Genomic DNA, 18,559 nt, shown 5'->3' with positions numbered 1-18,559 from the left:
CAGAAATCCAACACAAGAATAGATTATTAAAAGCTGTCAGAGAGAAAAGACAAATCACTTATAAAGGAAAACCTATCAGAATCACAGCAGACTTCTCAGCACAAACGATAAAGTCAAGAAGAGCATGGAGTGAAGTATTCCAGATCCTAAAGCAAAATGATTTCCAACCAAGACTGATATATCCTGCAAAACTATCATTCAAAATAGATGGTGCAATACGATACTTCCATGACAAAGAACAGCTGAAGAACTTCATGAACACCAAACCAACCCTGCAAAAAATATTGAAAGACAGTTTAGATACACAAAGGAAAAAACCACTAAGCAAAGCAAATAATTAAACAGAACCGAAAGATAAAGATGCAACAGCAGAGAGATAACATTCCTACAATTAACCAGCATTTAACAGTAATAACCATTAATGTAAATGGTCTCAATGCACCAATCAAAAGAAACAGACTAGCAGAATGGATCAAGAAACAAAATCCAACCATATGCTGTTTACAGGAAACCCATCTAACCCAGAAAGATACTCACAGACTGAAAGTCAAAGGATGGAAAACAATTCTTCATGCAGCAGGAATCCAAAAAAAGGCAGGAGTAGCCATTCTGTTTGCAGACAACGTGAACTTTAAACCAACAATGACCATAAAGGACAAAGAAGGTCACTACATACTCGTAAGGGGAAAACTCCAAGAGGAAGAGATAACTATCTTAAATATATACGCACCAAACTCCAGAGCACCCAGTTATATAAAACAATTATTAACAGAAATGAAAACTCAAATTATCAGTAACACAATTGTAACAGGAGACCTTAATACACCACTGACACCAAGGGACAGATCAACCAGACAGAAAATGAGCAAAGAAATAACAGAACTGAATCACACCTGTGAACAAATGGGTTTGATAGACATATACAGAATGTTCCACCCAACAACATCAGAATACACATTCTTCTCAGCAGTACATGGATCATTTGCTAAAATAGACCATATATTAGCTCACAGAACATATTTAAGCAAATGCAAAAGAGTTGAAATCATCCCTTGCATATTATCGGATCATAGCGCTCTGAAATTAGAAATTAATGACAAAGGATACTGCAAAAATTCCGCAAACACATGGAAACTAAATAACACACTCTTGAGTAATCAGTGGGTCACAGAAGAAATTAAAGAAGAAATTAAACAATACCTAAAAGAAAATGAAAATGCAAATACAACTTACCGGAATCTGTGGGATGCAATGAAAGCCGTTCTGAGAGGAAAATTTATTGCACTGAGTTCCCACATCAGGAAAACAGAACAAATACAAGTAAATAACTTGATGCTACACCTCAAACAGCTAGAAAAAGAAGAGCAAGTCAAGCCCAAAGCCAAAAGAAGAGAGGAAATTATAAGAATCAGAGCAGAAATCAATGCAATAGAGACTAAGAAAACAATCCAAAGAATCAACGAATCAAAGAGTTGGTTCTTTGAAAGAATAAATAAAATCGATAAGCCCCTAGCCAACCTTATTAAAAAAATGAAAGAAAAAGCTCAAATTCATGCAATAAGAAATGAAAAAGGAGAAATCACTACAGACCCAATAGAAATACAGAGGATCATCAACACCTATTTCGAAAACCTCTACTCTCAAAAGTTTGATAACACAGAAGAAATAGACAGATTCTTAGAAGCATATGAAGTACCAAAGCTAGATCAAGAGGATATAAAACTGTTGAATAACCCAATCTCTGCTAATGAAATTGAGAATGTAATTGGGTCCTTGCCCACCAAGAAGAGCCCAGGCCCAGATGGATTCACTGCAGAATTCTACAAGAAATATAAAGAAGACCTAATGCCGACACTCCTCAAACTATTCAATGAAATTGAAAGGGAAGCAATCCTTCCTAAGTCATTCCTGGAAGCAAATATTACTCTAGTACCAAAACCTGAGAAAGACCCAACTATAAAAGAGAACTATAGACCGATCTCCCTAATGAACACAGATGCAAAAATCCTCAATAAAATATTGGCAAATAGGATCCAGCAAATCATCAAGAAGATTATACACCATGACCAGGTGGGATTCATCCCAGGAATGCAAGGATGGTTCAACATACGCAAATCAATAAATGTAATCCACCATATCAATAAAGCCAAAAATAAGAATCACATGATCATCTCTATAGATGCAGAAAAAGCCTTCGATAAGGTCCAACACTTATTCATGATAAGAACTTTACAGAAAATTGGAATAAATGGTCTTTACCTCAATATAATAAAGGCCATTTATGACAAACCAACAGCCAGCATCATACTAAATGGCCAAAAATTGAAAGCCTTTACTTTAAAATCGGGTACAAGACAAGGATGTCCTTTATCACCACTCCTATTTAATATAGTACTGGAAGTACTAGCCAGAGCAATTAGGCAAGAAAGAGAAATAAAAGGGGTAAAGATAGGAAAAGAAGAAGTTAAATTATCATTGTTTGCAGATGACATGATACTCTACATAGAAGACCCCCTAAACTCCATTGAAATACTCTTAGATACAATAAATAAATTCAGTAATGTGGCTGGATACAAAATCAATACTCAGAAATCAATAGCATTCCTATACACGAACAACAAAATTACAGAGAGGGAAATAAGAGAAACTGGACTATTCACATTAGCAAGCAAAAAAATGAAATATTTAGGAATCACTCTTACGAAAGAAGTGAAAGACTTATACAGTGAAAATTATAATACACTGAAAAAGGAAATTGAAGATGATCTCAGAAAATGGAAAGACATCCCTTGCTCATGGATAGGAAGAACAAACATTGTGAAAATGGCCATTCTCCCAAAACTGTTATACAGATTCAATGCAATCCCAATAGAAATACCATCAACATACTTTATAGATCTAGAGAAATCACTCCTAAATTTCATCTGGAACCAGAAGAGACCTAGAATCGCAAAGGCAATTCTAAGCAGCAAAGACAAAGCAGGAGGCATCACAATCCCTGACTTGAAGTTATACTACAAAGCAACAGTAGTAAAATCAACATGGTATTGGAATCAAAACAGAGCTGAAGATCAGTGGAATAGATTAGAAGATACAACCACAACTACGAACACACTCAACCACCTTATCTTTGATAAAGGAGCCAAGCAGGTTCACTGGAAGAACGACAGTCTCTTTAATAAATGGTGCTGGAAAAACTGGCTCTCCATTTGCCGAAAACTAAAGCTAGACCCATGTCTATCACCATGTACTAAATTAAAATCTAAATGGGTCAAAGATCTGAATATTAAAACAGAAACACTAAATCTATTGGAAGACAAAATAGGTAGAAACCTTGGAGACATAGGAGTAGGTAAAGAATTCATGAACAGGACTCAAACCGCATGGGAAATACTTCCCAGAATCAATAACTGGGACCACTTCTTATTAAAAAGTTTCTGCATGTCAAAAGAAATCTCCAGCATAGTGAAAAGAAAACCCACAAACTGGGAAAAGATTTTAGTGAACTCTCTCTCAGACAAGGGCCTCTTGTCTAAAACATACAAAGAATTAAAGAAACTCAGACCTCCGAAATTCAAAGATCCAATCCAAAAATGGGCATCTGAGATGAATATGCAATTCTCAGATGAAGAAATGCAAATGGCAAATAAATACATGAAAAAATGCTCATCATCATTGGTCATTAGAGAAATGCAAATTAAAACCACACTGAGATACCATCTCACTCCTGAAAGAATGGCCAGGATCAAGAAAACCGACAACAAATGCTGGAGAGGCTGTGGGGAAAAAGGAACTCTCCTGCACTGCTGGTGGGAGTGTAGACTGGTTCAGCCTTTGTGGAGATCTGTCTGGAGATTTCTCAAAAAGTTGGGACTGGAAATCCCATTTATTCCAGCTATTCCACTTCTAGGCATATTCCCAGAAGAACTGAAAGCATCATACCACAGTGATATATGTGCACCTATGTTTATAGCAGCACAATTTGTAATCGCCAGATCTTGGAAACAACCCAAGTGCCCATCAACTGAGGAATGGATAAAAAAGTTGTGGTATTTCTATACAATGGAGTATTATTCAGCTATAAAGAAGGATCACATTGAGATATTTATCAATAAATGGGCACAGCTTGAGACCATACTCATAAGTGAAATAAATCAATCTCGCATGTGTGAATACCGAATAGTTTCCCTAATGTAAGTAATGATTCAAATATATAAAAATATGTGGTAATCATGATTCCCCATTAGGTGGCCTTGAAGCCTTATAAAGTTTTCACTCATTAATTAGAAAGGCTTTATTCTGGGCTTCTTGATATGAAAATATTTGAAGCTAGAGTATATGAAGTTTTACCCAAATATTTCAAGGAAAAAGACACTATGGTAACTACTATTAAGTCAGGTTATAAGGTGGTGAAGTACTAGGTTATTGAAACAGTCATGCTGTGACCTCTATTGTTATATTGTTATGTCCTGTTTTATCTCAATCTCCCCCTTATTGTTTCAAAAAAAAATTAGTCATTTCTTATGTTTGTCTTAATTAAAGAAAAAATTCAAAAAAAATTAGGATATATAAATAGTAACTCTTTTCGATTTCCTATTAACTTGTTTTGAAGTCCTGTAGTACTCCCACGATCTTGTTTTGACTGATTACACTCTGTTCCATTCTATATGATAGTATCAAGTTTGAAGACATAGGCAACTACTTTGAAGACAATAAGATTCACTAAGATACCCATTCTGGTTTGACTATTGTCTTCTTTGGAAGTCCTGTAATGTTTACAATGCCTAAGTTTTATTGGTCTTGTTCTCTACTGTTTTGTCCAACTTTATAATATCTAATAAGATAGACAATTCTTTTTAACGAAACAAGGGACAACGTTGATAACCATTGTTGATAAACTTGTACTCTGTTCTACACCATGTGCTACGTCTATCCTTGGTATTGACTGACAGCTTTGTTTTGCCATATTTGACTGTATTCTTCCCCCCCCCCAAAGAAAGTAATAAGCACTAAGGAGTAATAAAATCCAAGATGTGTAAATTATGTTGTAAAAAAGAGAGGGAAAAAAAAAAGAAAAGAAAAGGAGCTCTAACGGATATAACAGCAAGTGTGTTTGGGGGTGTTAAATAGCTGACTTTATCAATGTTTTTGGAACATTGAACACAGCTGTTTGCAGTCTCCCTGTTTGAATGTCCACCTTGTGTTCTTTGATACTGTGATTTGAGGAACTATTTTCAAGAAAATAGTGTGTAATCTACTAGCAGGTAATTTCTTACTGTTATGGTTTTTTGTTTTGTTTTGTTTTGTTTTGTTTTGTAGTTCTGTATTGCGTGTACCCTTACGCCGCTTTGGTTTGTTTTGTGTTTTTCTCTTTTTCCTCTTAAATAAAAAAAAAAAAATTAAACCAAATTCATCCCTCAGACTCAAAAAAGAAACACCTAATATTTTTCGGCAACACAGCCTGGCTGCAACACGAGCTTCCAGACCAAGAGGTATGGCCACTAATGGATCTTTCCATTACAATAGAATCTGCCAATTGCATTTCTTCTGCCACAATCAAGGCAAGCACTCTTAAAGCCTTTATGGTCCCACCTAGGATATTAACACTTGAGAAGGCTGCAGAATATGTCCCTCCTAAGAGTCTTCCAGGAACCCACTCTACAGGTCATTCTCAATGACTTCTCATTCAGTAGTAATCCCCAACCACCTTGCCAAATTTACTACCAAGTTGCCATCTCCTCCCCTTCCTCTGTCTGATGATGCTCCATCTTCTCTTCTTCCTCTCTGGCACTTTCATCTCCTTACCTTTTCTTCTCCCTTTATATCATCACTGCCTCCACTTCATCCCAGTGATTTCTCTCTACACCACACCTGCCAGAATATCTCCCACCAGAACCCACAGGTCAAATCCTCTCTGTTGGCCCACATGATGCCCCTTCTGGAGGTCTCCAGTGAGGAACAGGACACCATCTGAGTTCATGTCACACTTTTCTCAAATTCATCTTAAACTAGGCTCCTTCAGCCAGAACCAATCACTTTCATGTGACAATTTCAGGGCTTCCCCCTACGACTTTTGACCTCACTAGGCAAGATACTTTTATTGTCCTTCCCACAATTATAAAACAGAGAAGGGTTTCATATAGTTTGTGACCAGGGCTTGGGCTAATGAAGCCCACACCTAAAATCCTACTGTAGTATTCAGGCTAAAAGTTCCTACAGATTGGTACAACACCTAAGGGTGAATAATGAGTCAGTGTTAACCATCCATCTCATAGTTCAACCCCTGCACACTTCTTATATAGGTATCCTCCAAAGACTTTCTGGTTCACAGTGCTAGACCTCAACGATGCTTTAATTTTCATTCCTTTATTCTAATTCCCGATTCCCCCTCATTTTTTTTTTGTACCAGGGATCAAACTCACAACCTTGTGCTTGCCAGGCAGGCACTTATGCCATTAAGCTAAATCCCCCACACTTTTCTTCATTTTCAAGTCTGTCACTTGATGCTAACACTCAGATCAACCAATGATTCACCTGGATAGTCTTATCCTGAAGATTCTGAGATTGCCCATACCTCATTGGTCAAGCATTAGCCAAGGATCTAATTTTCTAATCTGTGGCCCTGATAAAGTTAAATCAGGCCAGAATACTATCAAAGCTCTTCACTTCTGACCACATGTTGCTACAAAATCAGTGACTAGAAGGCACAGATCTCCTTACAAGTGCAATCTCTAGTCCTCAACATTTCCCTGGGCAATCAAAGCTTTTCTAATTACCACAAGGCCCTAATTGTTCATATAAATGCTCTAGCCTCCAAACAACAACTTTAAAATTTATCTGGGATGGACAGATTCTGCTGAATCAGGATTCTCTGCCTAGCATAATAGCCAAACCTCTCCATGAAGTCTTAAAGGAGCCCAAGGACATAGCTTTACATTGGATCTCTCTGACAAAACAATCCTTCCCCTGCCTTGAGGCGTCACTTACTATTGCCCCAGCACTAGCCATTCCCAACCCCACCAAGCTCTTCTTGTTCATTCATGAAAATGGACATTAGGGGTCCTAACCCAATCTCTGGGACCCTCCTAGTACCTAGTGTCACACCTCTCTAAATCCCTGGATATGATAACTAAGGGATGGCTCATGCATTTCAGGGCTCTGACAGCTGTTTCTCTCCTTAGAACAGAGACTAACAAATTGACCGTAACTGTTTACACCCTTCATCAGATCTTAGATACTCTAAATTCACAGGCTTTCCACTGGATCTCTGATAGTGGAATAAATAAATACCAGACACTTTCCCCTTGAAACTCCTGAATTGAGTATCAAATCCCGCCAGACCTTAAACCTTGTCACCTTCTTGCCTGATCTCAACACTCAAACTTTCCTCCAATACTCCTGATTGAGACTATCAACTTCTCCTGTAGTGCTAGGCCAGACCTACAGGACACTCTACTTCTCTACCCTGAGGCCACTTGGTTTATTTATGGATGTGGCTTCCTGATACATGTTTGAGTTTCTGGCTATGCTACTGTCAGCCTCTCTAAAGTCACTGAATCTTGGCCCCTCCCTGCAATCAACAACCCAGCTCAAAAGACTGCTCATAACCCTCAGGGCTCTTCAATTAGGTATAGGCTTCAACATTTATTTATAATCAACATAAGCTGATTCAGCTTATGTTTCCTCGTCACCTCAGCTAATGTGGCCATTGGAAGGAAAGATCTCTCCCTAATGCCCACAACACCCCCATTGGACTTCCAAAATCCTGGTACTACTAGAGGCTATCTGGTTCCCATCTCAAATTGCTATAATTCACTCTCAAGCCGACCAAAAAGACTTATCTGACATCTCCATGGTCAACAGTCTGGCGGACTCAATGGGCTGATTAGTGGTTTGAAGTCCACTTCAGGCCACATTCATTCCCAACATCTCCTTCACTAATTCCTATTACAGCCCCAGGAATTTCACATAAACTCTACCTATTAGTATTGGTAGGTATTTTCACCAGATAGATCAAAGCTTATCCTGCCAGGATTGAACAAAGTTCTAAAGTTACTTCAATACTCTTAGGACACATAATACCTCATTTCAGCCTTCTGTGCTCCCCACAATTTTACAACAGGCCCACCTTTATTTCTAATATCACCCAAGTAGTCAGTGAAGGTCTCAAGATAAATCCTTCTAATTCAGGCTAATGCCACAGTTATTGGGAAAAGTTGAAAGGGCCATTCTTGCTCTAAAACAAATACTAAACTCTCCCTAGAAACTGAACAATCCTGGCTTGCTCTCCTCCTTATTGCTTTCCTCCCACTCTGCATCACCCCTAAAGCTGAAATTGACCTCAGGCCCTTTGAGATTCTCTGTGGCAGACTTTTTCTTCAAACCAATCTTTTACTGGACCTGGAAACCTACTATCTGACAAAATATGTCATCTCGTAGACCAAAGAGTCAAGGCCATCTCTATAATGAAATAAATTAGCCCTAATGCTGAATTCATCCTTTTCGGGGTCACTTTCTAAAGTCAGCTCAGAGAAGTGAGTTTATCTCAAATTTCTCCCACAGAGCAAAAAGCCTCTTCCAGCCTGCTTTTACTGCAGTTCATCAGGTCTCCCTCACTTAACCTACAGCTGTTAAGCTGTATGGCTTCTTTCCAATGATCTATGTGTCCAGAATCAAATCCACCAACAAACTCACCATCAAATTCACTGGAATGATTTTCATAGGATCCCCTTGCAGATCTATACTTTCTTTCCCAATGGGAAGTAGATAATACCTAAGCCTCACACTCACAACCTTATGAGTGACTTCATCCTTTATGAAGATCCTTCTTCAGGAACTTATTTACTCTTCAGGAACTTTCTTTGATCTCACTCTGCTTCCTTCTCAGTCTTTTCCTTCATTTCTAATTTCATCTGGCCAGAGATCTTGACCCTCTTATGGATATAGTCTCAATGGTCTCAGCCAACCTCTACACACCACTGAGTTTGCATTCTTGGGTTGGGACGTACCAGTGTTACTGATACAGCTTATTTTCTTCTCAGTTGTCTGTCTCAACTCATCCTTTAGTGCCACTCCTCCTCCTGGGAATTTTAGTCACTACTTTTCAAATTGCATTAAAGAGTATCCAGTGCCAAATCTTTTGCTTACCACTAGCTACTCAAAAGAACTTGCACCCTCTAGCAATCCACTAACCAATCTCCAGCCCAAGACTGCCAGCAATTTTTACCCTTTTCTCCCAACTGTACTACTAAGGCCTATCCCACCAATCCTTCAGACTGAACCATCCTTAGTGCCTCTCCACAGCCTCATTTTCAGTGGAATCCTTACCTCACTGGCCCTATATCTCCTTTCAACTCTCTTACATAAACCTGTGCTGCCAAACTTTGACAACTTACCCATAGCATCTACACTGACAGCAAACTATTTTTGGAAGTCTCTTTTGTAACTCAACCTCCAGTCTGTATACAGGTTATAGGTTCCTATAAAAACTCCCAGCCCTTGGGAAATTTCATTTGCTGTAATTTCATCTATGTTTTAGACCACAAGTCTAGAACTTAACACTTTTCTCAATCATGAAAAATTTGCTAAACCATTCTGAGTCTGTGCTTTATCTACCTCAACCAACCGTCCCAGTACACAAAACAAAATTTTTTGCTTCTGTTTGGGAAAGCCATTTCCTCCCCAAGTCCCTGATTTCAGTCTTTGGATAGTCATCAGTTCTACTCTAATCACCCAGTGTTGATACATCACTTCATTATCCACCACTGACACTTGGTTTCTCCTTTATTCACAAGGATTATAACTCTTTCTTGAATACAAACCCAACCCCAAGCCTCCTCTTTCTAACTACTCATGAGAGTGGCACTTGGAACACACTCTTCTTCAGGGCAGCCACCAGCATGTCCACAACTGACATTCAACATCTCCTCTTCTATCTTGAACTTACTTGAACTACATTGCTACCCTAGGCATGTTCTCCGTGGGCATCAAGTTCTCCTGTGTCTGCCTTCCAATTAAATAAGTGGTTGGACCATGGCTTACCAATCCTCAATATATAAATTACCCCCAACAACCAGCTTTTCCCACCTTCATTTTGTCAAAAGGAGCAATTATCTTAACCTCTCTCTTAGCAGGTTTAGGAATTGCTGTGGGAGTGAGAACTGGAAGTATGGGGTTAGGAATAGCTTCAAGTGCCCACCATACCTACCCCCTCAAACTGTTTGAGGGTGTTACCCAGATCTCTTAGCCTTTAAAGCCTTACAAAAATAGATGCCCTAATTTTGAGGGCCCTTCAAAGGTTGGACATGCTCACTGTAGCCCAGAGGGAGAACAATACTGCCACTATTCTAACCAGACAGGCATTATACAGTAGGCTATAAGCACTGTCCAAGATAAGGCATCCCAATTGCAGAAATAAGGGCACAACGGCTAACTCTCCCAGAAACACACTTGGGTATGGGGGTTCCAGGCTATTAACCTTCCTTGGAGCCACAATGAGGGTCCTCCTGCTCATATTTGGACTCTTTCTACTTCATTGTCTCACAAAATTTATCTTTTCCGGGATCTAATAGATCTACATAGAACTGTTGGCCCAAGAATGCTTCAAGCTTCTTTCCACTAACAGAGACTTCCCTCCTACTTGTCCTTCAGAGGGGCAACCTAATATTTCCACTTAAAGCCACTCCTGACTAACCCAATATATTCCCCATCAATAACGTTAAAATCCCAACTCTACTTTCTTTGTCCCTTTTCAGCAAGAAAAAACTCCTATTAACATGATTTGAAGTCCTGTAATACTCTCACTATCTTGTTTTGACTGATTAGACTCTGTTCCACTCTGTATGATAGTATTAAGTATCAGAGTATAGGCAACTACTTTGAAGGCAATAAGATTCACATTGATGCCCATTCTGGTTTGACTATTATCCTCTTTTGAAGTTTTGTAAGGTATACAATGTTTAGGTTTTATTGGTCTTATTCTCTACTGTTTAGTTCAACTTTATAATATCTAATGAGATAGACAATTCTTCTTAAGGAAGCAAGAGGCATTATGGTAACCATTGTTGATAACCTTGTACTCTGTTTTTACATCATGTGCTATGTCTATCCTTGGTTTTGACTGACAGCTTTGTTTTATCATGTTTGATTTTATTCTCTTTCAAAAAAGTAATAATATATATGGTAGCAATAAAACCCAAAATGTGTAAATTTTGTTGTAATAAAGAGAGGAAAAAAAGTGCCCTAAAGGATACAACAGCAAGTGTGTTTAGGTGTGTTAAATAGATGACCATATTAATATTTTTGATTGGCTCATTGAACACAACTATTTGCAGTCTCACTGTTTGAATGTTCACTTTGTATGCTTTGATCCTGTGACCTGAATCACCGTTTCAAAGATGATAGTGTGTAATCTATTAACTGGTGATATCTTACTGTTTTTTGGTTTTTTTTTTCTGTAGTTCTGTATTACTTGTACCCTTACACTGTTTTGTTTTGCTCTTTTTTTCTCTTTTTCCTTTTAAATAAAAAAAATTAAAATAAATACTACAAAAAATAAAAAATAAAAAAGAACTCCAGAAGATGAAAACTCTCCCAAGGTCAATGATTTGACTTCACTGATTTGTCATGGTATAACATTCTCAGACAATAGAACAATGAAAACATTTTTCATTATGGATAGTAAGGCAGTAAAAACATCTCACATACTTTGGCCCCTAGATGTATGCCTGACAACCAATAATTCAAGAGACCAAAACACAGACTTTTCCAGGAACACAGTTGTCCTTCACAGACAAGGTTATAATTTCCAACAGCCAAATAGTAAACCATTCTCTCATCTCCTACCCCAAAAACCATCCCCTCCACACTCTAACGCCATTCTCTCTCCTGACTATCCCACTGTGTCTCAGGGTGTGCACTTGAGTCAGTTGCCTTCAGCATTTATTCTACTCTAGGTAAATTATTTTGTTGACTTTTTCATGGGCTTCCCATATGCCATCAAACATAGCAAAAAGATAAAAGTACAACAAGTTTAATTGGCCCCTTTTCATGATTTGTGAATCTGGGAAGCCTCCATTCCACAAAATGGAATGAGAACTCCCACTAGATAATAGCAAAACAATGAATTTCATAAGGTGGAGACAAGGAAGCAAACCAATAGGGGAAAAGTTGATTGATTTACATCAGGTTTGTTTGAGTTCCTGTTTTGGGAAGGATTAAAGCAGAAGGAATTTCTATTACCCAGGTAAACTGTAACCTCCCATTTGGGAGAAAACTGGTACGTTTGGGTTTCATCTGCTTCCTTACACTGTTGGTTTGATTATTGAGTGACTATTTTGTTTTGGTCTGGTATGTCAGGCCCTGTTGCAGAATTCAGTTCAAAAACAATGCTGATCCACATAATTACTGTTTAACAGAATACAATAATGTTGCATATTGATCTTGTATCTTACAATCTTGTTTATCTAATTTATAAGCTCTTCTCATTTTTTGTTTTCGATCTGTCTACAGTAAGTCATGTCATCAGTGAAGAGCAATAGTTTTAAACTTTCTTTTTTAAGTCGGTTGTCCATTCTTTCTTTTTCTTACTTCAGTGAACTGCCTACAATCTCCATTATGATGTTGAACAGAAGTGGTGAGGGCAGGTGTAATTGTTTTATTCCTGATTGTCTTATTTCTGTTTTCAGTAGCTCTTTATTAAATGTGCTGTTAACCATGGAATTTTCATAAAAGACTTCTAACAGGTTGAGAAAGTTCTATTCATAGTTTTCTAAGTGTTTTAATCATAAAACGTTGAATTTTGTCTAACAATTTTTCAATGTCAACTAAAATGTGTTTTCTTCCTTGTATTACTGTAGTGCAATGTATTACATTGGTTGATATTGTTACCCTCATATTCCTAGGATATTTGTTCCACTTTGTTATTGGTATAACCTTTTTATATTTACTGGATTCAGATTGGGTTTTTTCTTTAGCCTATTTCCTCCAAATATTATCTCCTGCCTCAGGTAATCTTCATATTAAACTGTTGCTTATTTTTCCCAACAAATGCACTGGGGAAAGGGCTGTTGATACTGAGTCAGCTCACATAAAGACAAGACCTATGAATAGGACTTTTCTAGGGAGTTACATGAGAGGTCATATAATGAAAATTTGGTGGGGATAGGTCTATTTAGGGTGACCCTAATCCAGTCTGTTATTCTCCAGTGGGTGCCAAGCTGGTGCTTTTCACAGTTACTGTGGTTCCCAGGTTTTTGGGTTTCAGTGTTACTGTGGAGCTGGGTAAAGAAAATAAGACAAGATATAATGTCACAAATCTTGCTGTTCTTACCAACTTTCAACCATTTCATTTGAATAAATGCTCCCCTGATTGTTGTAAATTTTTGGCTAATTTGTCCAGTTGCAAAAAAGTTGATTTGAAAAATTTTCTGATGTCTTGTTGATATTTTGGAAAAGAGAGTTTTCAGAAATCCTTATTCTACCATTGTGGAAGTGCCTTTCCTTATGTTTTTTAAGTTTCCACGAGAAGTAAAAGTATTTTCTTGAGAGCTATTGCAAATGATAGAGACTTTGCCTAATTCTCCTCATTGGGAACTTCAAAACAAATCATGAAAAACACAAGGAAATAAAAGTTTGAGGACTATTGGAGTTTCTTAAAAGCCAGAAACCTGAGTGTTGCTCAAGGCCTGGAAGCATGTTTGTTCTCCACTATATTCTCAACATTTTGCAAAATGCCTGGCACAAGGTTGATACTGAGTAACTATTTTTTTAATGCTAGATCTGTGCTGAAGAATTGTAGAGGACTCCAAAATCTTCTTTTTTTAGTGTTTACATTTGACATCTCGGTCAGCCAGAAGGAGGAAAAAGCATGGAGGGTTGTGCCTGAAAGATTTCTATAGGTCGGGCTTGGAACATCACTCATCATTTTCTGTTCCTAGTCCATAAGAGAGAACTTAGTCACTTGGCCACACCTCACTACATGGAGAGTGGGAGATGTAGTCCAGCTATGTGCTCAAGGAGGAGAATAGCTTTGATAGAAGACATGTGACTGTCTATACAAACAGTAAAGCAGAGTTGAATTGCCTTGGAAATTGCCTAAATGATGAAAGAGGTTTATTGCTTTTGTACTAATAAGCTATGTAGTGAAACTGTTTAACCTGTCCCATGGGAAGCTGAAATATTCAAATGCAGACAGCATTTAAAATGATAGTTGACAGCTTAACTCCTTATTGAGTCATTTACCAGGAAATAGCAGCTGGAGGTGACTTACAATGCTGATGATTCCTTAATTATTAATCATTGACACTTTGTAGATTGCTTCTAAGTAGAATCCCAGCTGAGTTAGTATACAATATTGTAATGTTGGCCCCCAAATATTATTTCCTCTGTTGCATGTCTAGGCTAGAGAGGGTGTTAAATAGATGGCAAAAGAAGCAACCTGATTCATTGCAAGTCAATGAAGAAATGTTCAAAACAAAATGAGAAAAAAGCAAAATCAGAAAAAGAACTCATTTCCATTTCAAACCATAGTTTCAAGCATGGCATATTCTCTGCCAGTTTGTTTGTCCAGCGTGCACAGTAGATAATGACCTTGTGGGTTAGGGGAGTGAATAGAAATGACTCACACTGAAATGAGTCTTATGAATCTTTGTTAAGAATGTCTAAAGAGAATTTGTAAAACCACTGCCCAGGCTCTACTCCCATCTCCACCTCAGAATTGCATTTAGTCAGTGTGTCATAGTACATGGAAAGCTGGATTCTTAAAAATGTTCTCTGGAAGCTTTTGATGCAGAGCCAGGTTTGGGGAACCACTGCCCTAACCTGATGGGAGGAGAAATACAGAGACATGCCAAAGCATGAACCAAATAATACTTTTGTTTTAATACATCAAAAAGGATAATCAACTCTAAGGAAAATCTAGTGTCACAGATTGACATGTAGAGCTGTCTGTAAGGTTAGACCTATTTATGAAAAAAAATTTAGTATCTGGATAATAGCCATTCAGCTAATTATAAATGGAAGGAATATTATAAATATAGACTTCCTCCTGGCTATCCTTGATGCTTAACTTGTTCTCTTCTTTTTGCAGTTTGTTGCTCAGCCCAACTGCCAACAATTGCTTGCCACACTGTGGTATGACGGCTTCCCTGGATGGCGGCGGAAACACTGGGTAGTCAAGCTTCTGACCTGCATGACCATTGGGTTCCTGTTTCCCATGCTGTCTATAGCCTATCTGATCTCACCCAGGAGCAACCTTGGACTGTTCATCAAGAAACCCTTTATCAAGTTCATCTGCCACACAGCATCCTATTTGACCTTCCTCTTCATGCTTCTCTTGGCTTCTCAGCACATTGTCAGGACAGACCTTCATGTACAAGGGCCTCCTCCAACTGTGGTAGAATGGATGATATTGCCTTGGGTTCTAGGTGAGTCAAAGAGACCTAGAGCAATGGTCAGACTGCTGTCTGATACCTTTTAGATAAAATACTAGAAAAGGAAGTCAGACTAGCTCTGAACTAAGACAACTTCCTCTAGGGAGTATGTAGTGCTTTGTTGGAAGTCTGAGTAATGTGAATCTTTGTGTTCCAGACCCTAGTATTCAATACTGCATGGTTCATGATGAGATGAGAAGTGTGCTCAGGGCTTACCTTTGATAACCTAGCATATTCAAGAGCAAAGAGATGACTATAAATGTGTTTACAAAGAAAAGACAAATATCAGTTAGGACAGGTCTCAGCTAAGGGCAAGTATTGGTCAGTCTATTTAAAGTCTTCTTTTCCATAACTAGTAGGCATGTGATTCTGTTGTTTCTCCTGGTTACTTCACATAATCCTAGTATTTGTTCAGATCCACATCCTCCAAGGAAGGAAATCTAACAAACTCATACATGTAATGGTAAAAGCAACTCTACTAGTAGCCTAAAGACATAATTATATGGCATTGGCCTCTCCATTACATAGTCATCTTCTAAGTCCTTGTCACTCAAACTATGGTCCTTAATCCAGCAATACTGGCATCATATGGTACTTTTTTATACATTTCAGGTCCCAGACTGGAACTTCATGCTAGCATGGTTTCCAGATGATTTGCATGTACTTGAAAATTTGTGCTGTCTTAGACCACAGACACACCTTTTACTGTTTTCCATATTCTAATGGTAAATAAACATCTGTATCATAAGGCAATTGCCACAACACTCTCAAATAATGAGAGGAGAAAAGAGGATACTAAATTATTTGGAGATGCACTGCCTATCTTCAGTTCCACTATCTGGTTATTTAAAGCATGGTCAGCTTGGTTACCTCAAAACTGATGAGGAAGTTTTGTCTCTAACACCTAATGGAAAGTAAAGGCTCTGGGATAATGCTGATCTAATCATTCTATTGTTGAGATTGCATCCATTCCAAAATGAAAGAAGGTAGAATCAGGCACCGAAAGATGTAACAGAAAAAGAAAGATAAAATTGCAAAAATATTCTAGTAACTGTGCTAAAAGTGAGTGGTATCCAGAAAAGTGTAAGTTATCATTATCAGGAAAAGACTATTAAATTTGACTAGTTTGAGACTGAGAGATGAAGTAAAAAAGAAAGAGGTAAGTGATTACTGCCACTTGAGCTTCACTCCACTGACCCCAACTCATATGTTGATTTCCTCTTTATTCTCTGGGGAAATTCTGCTGTTATGACCAGGGCTGCTCCTGTGTAGAAATAAAATTTTTGCCTTCATTCTTCAGGTTTCATTTGGGGAGAGATTAAGGAAATGTGGGATGGTGGATTTACCGAATACATCCATGATTGGTGGAACCTGATGGATTTTGCAATGAACTCCCTCTACTTAGCAACTATTTCCTTGAAAATTGTGGCCTATGTCAAGGTAAGTTGGAGTGACTGGCATTTTTCTTAAGCAATGATTTTGGTTAATAAGCGTTTGCACTGAGATTGAAGACTTTAAGAAAAAGCAATGATAGCATTTTCAGCCATGAGGAAATATATTATATTACTAGTCTTGCAATGGTTTGTAAGCACTCTCTGGCTAAACAAATAAAATGGATAACGAAACAATTTGTAAAGTAATCATTAGGTTCATAGACTCTTAGGTTAAAGACATTTTCAGTCTTCTATGTTTAAGTCTTTTCTACAATGTTCTTGCCAAGAGAATGGCCCATTTATGGTTGCATAGGTCAGACACTGAAAATTAACTGAATTCATTATCTCCATAAATTTCTTTTAGTCCTTGTCACATCACTTAAAGCTATTTTATATTTGTCTAAAATAAAGACATTGGTAATCCATTGGTAATCCTTCTACACTGCAGAGTCATACAAAACAAAGCAGTTCCTTCCCCACAACAGTGCTTCCAGTGTGATGTTGTCTCTCTCTTACGAGCTGAGTCATTCCTTCCCAAAGCTACACATTCCCACCTCCCTCAGCTGATGATATGATAAATAATAGAACCAAGAAGCTTCACTGCAGGAGACAGACACTCCAATGACTTCTGTCTCTCTCATCAGTCCTACTACCAGGATAATTATTTAAGCAATTATAAATCCAGCTTTTTGTGTATCATTCACCCTATGCCTCATTACCAACTCAAATAATACACACATACACACACACACACAGATATGAATGCATGCATGCACACAAAGGCACATGACTTAGATTCTTTTCCAAAGCCTCCTTCTGGGTAATCACAGGTCTGAGTTCGGGTTTGGTGCTTATTAAATAACAGGATGGTTGTGCTCCTTCTTGCTGTGAGTTGAAGTTTTCCACTCTGAGGGAAGGATGACAATTCATCTCCGAGACTGTCTAGTCAGTCATATTTTTTGGCACCACATTCCACATTAAAGAGTTTTAGAAAGAGAATATGGCATTTCCCTATATTGCCAAAAACTTGTCTATTTTTGTATCACTAATATTCATGTTGCATAAATTTTAATACCTTGGGAGATATGTACATCAGGAATAGTGAATGTGGTCATGAAACAGTTTTGAAAGGCGCCCAAGAGTATGCCTTATATGTGGTTATCATTTAACACATCAACTTCCTTAAAGAAAAAAAAAAAACTAGTGAAGAAAATGTTTAAGTATCTGGTTAATGTGCCTGATGAATTCCATATCATTTTGACATGATGAAGACTAAATGGCACAGTTTTCTTTTTAAAAATTCTCTCTTTAGAAATATTTATACTCTTGAGAAATCATAAATTACAAATCTAGAAATTGCTAGATTTTGTTTAAACAGGATAGTTTAGAATAAATGATGATTAAAAAGATTAACATTTGATGATATGAAAATGTGTGTATAGATGCTTAACATTAGCTGATCACATAAATTATCCAGCTTCACACCTAAAGTTTCCAAACAACTAAACACTTCTCTAGGAAAAATAATGAGATAATTCTACTCTACTAAGCTGATATATGCCCCTCTTACCACTTAACCCAAAGAACATATGAGGAACACATGCCACATGTTATACCAGGATTTGTAATGAAAATTTGTAAGTGGGCAGAGACTGGTGCACTAATCCACGAACGCACAACCAGCCTAATTTGATC

At 37.8% G+C, this 18,559-nt stretch overlaps 1 protein-coding gene across 2 annotated transcripts in view; it reads left to right on the top strand.

Annotated features, from left to right (window-relative positions):
- Trpc5 (transient receptor potential cation channel subfamily C member 5) overlaps positions 1–18,559 on the top strand; it is a 301,642-nt gene that overhangs the window by 218,007 nt on the left and 65,076 nt on the right. For both annotated transcript variants that reach the window (XM_023564159.2, XM_003467566.5), the window contains exons 5-6: positions 15,089–15,425; positions 16,732–16,871. In XM_023564159.2, coding sequence (XP_023419927.1) covers positions 15,089–15,425; positions 16,732–16,871 — 477 coding nt within the window. The remainder of the gene's footprint in view (positions 1–15,088; positions 15,426–16,731; positions 16,872–18,559) is intronic.

Source organism: Cavia porcellus, unplaced genomic scaffold, assembly GCF_034190915.1.
Source record: "Cavia porcellus strain 051 isolate PalLab524CR breed Dunkin Hartley unplaced genomic scaffold, mCavPor4.1 scaffold_3, whole genome shotgun sequence".
NCBI classification, from domain to species: Eukaryota; Metazoa; Chordata; class Mammalia; order Rodentia; family Caviidae; genus Cavia; species Cavia porcellus.
This window is presented reverse-complemented; position numbering and strand designations above follow the sequence as displayed.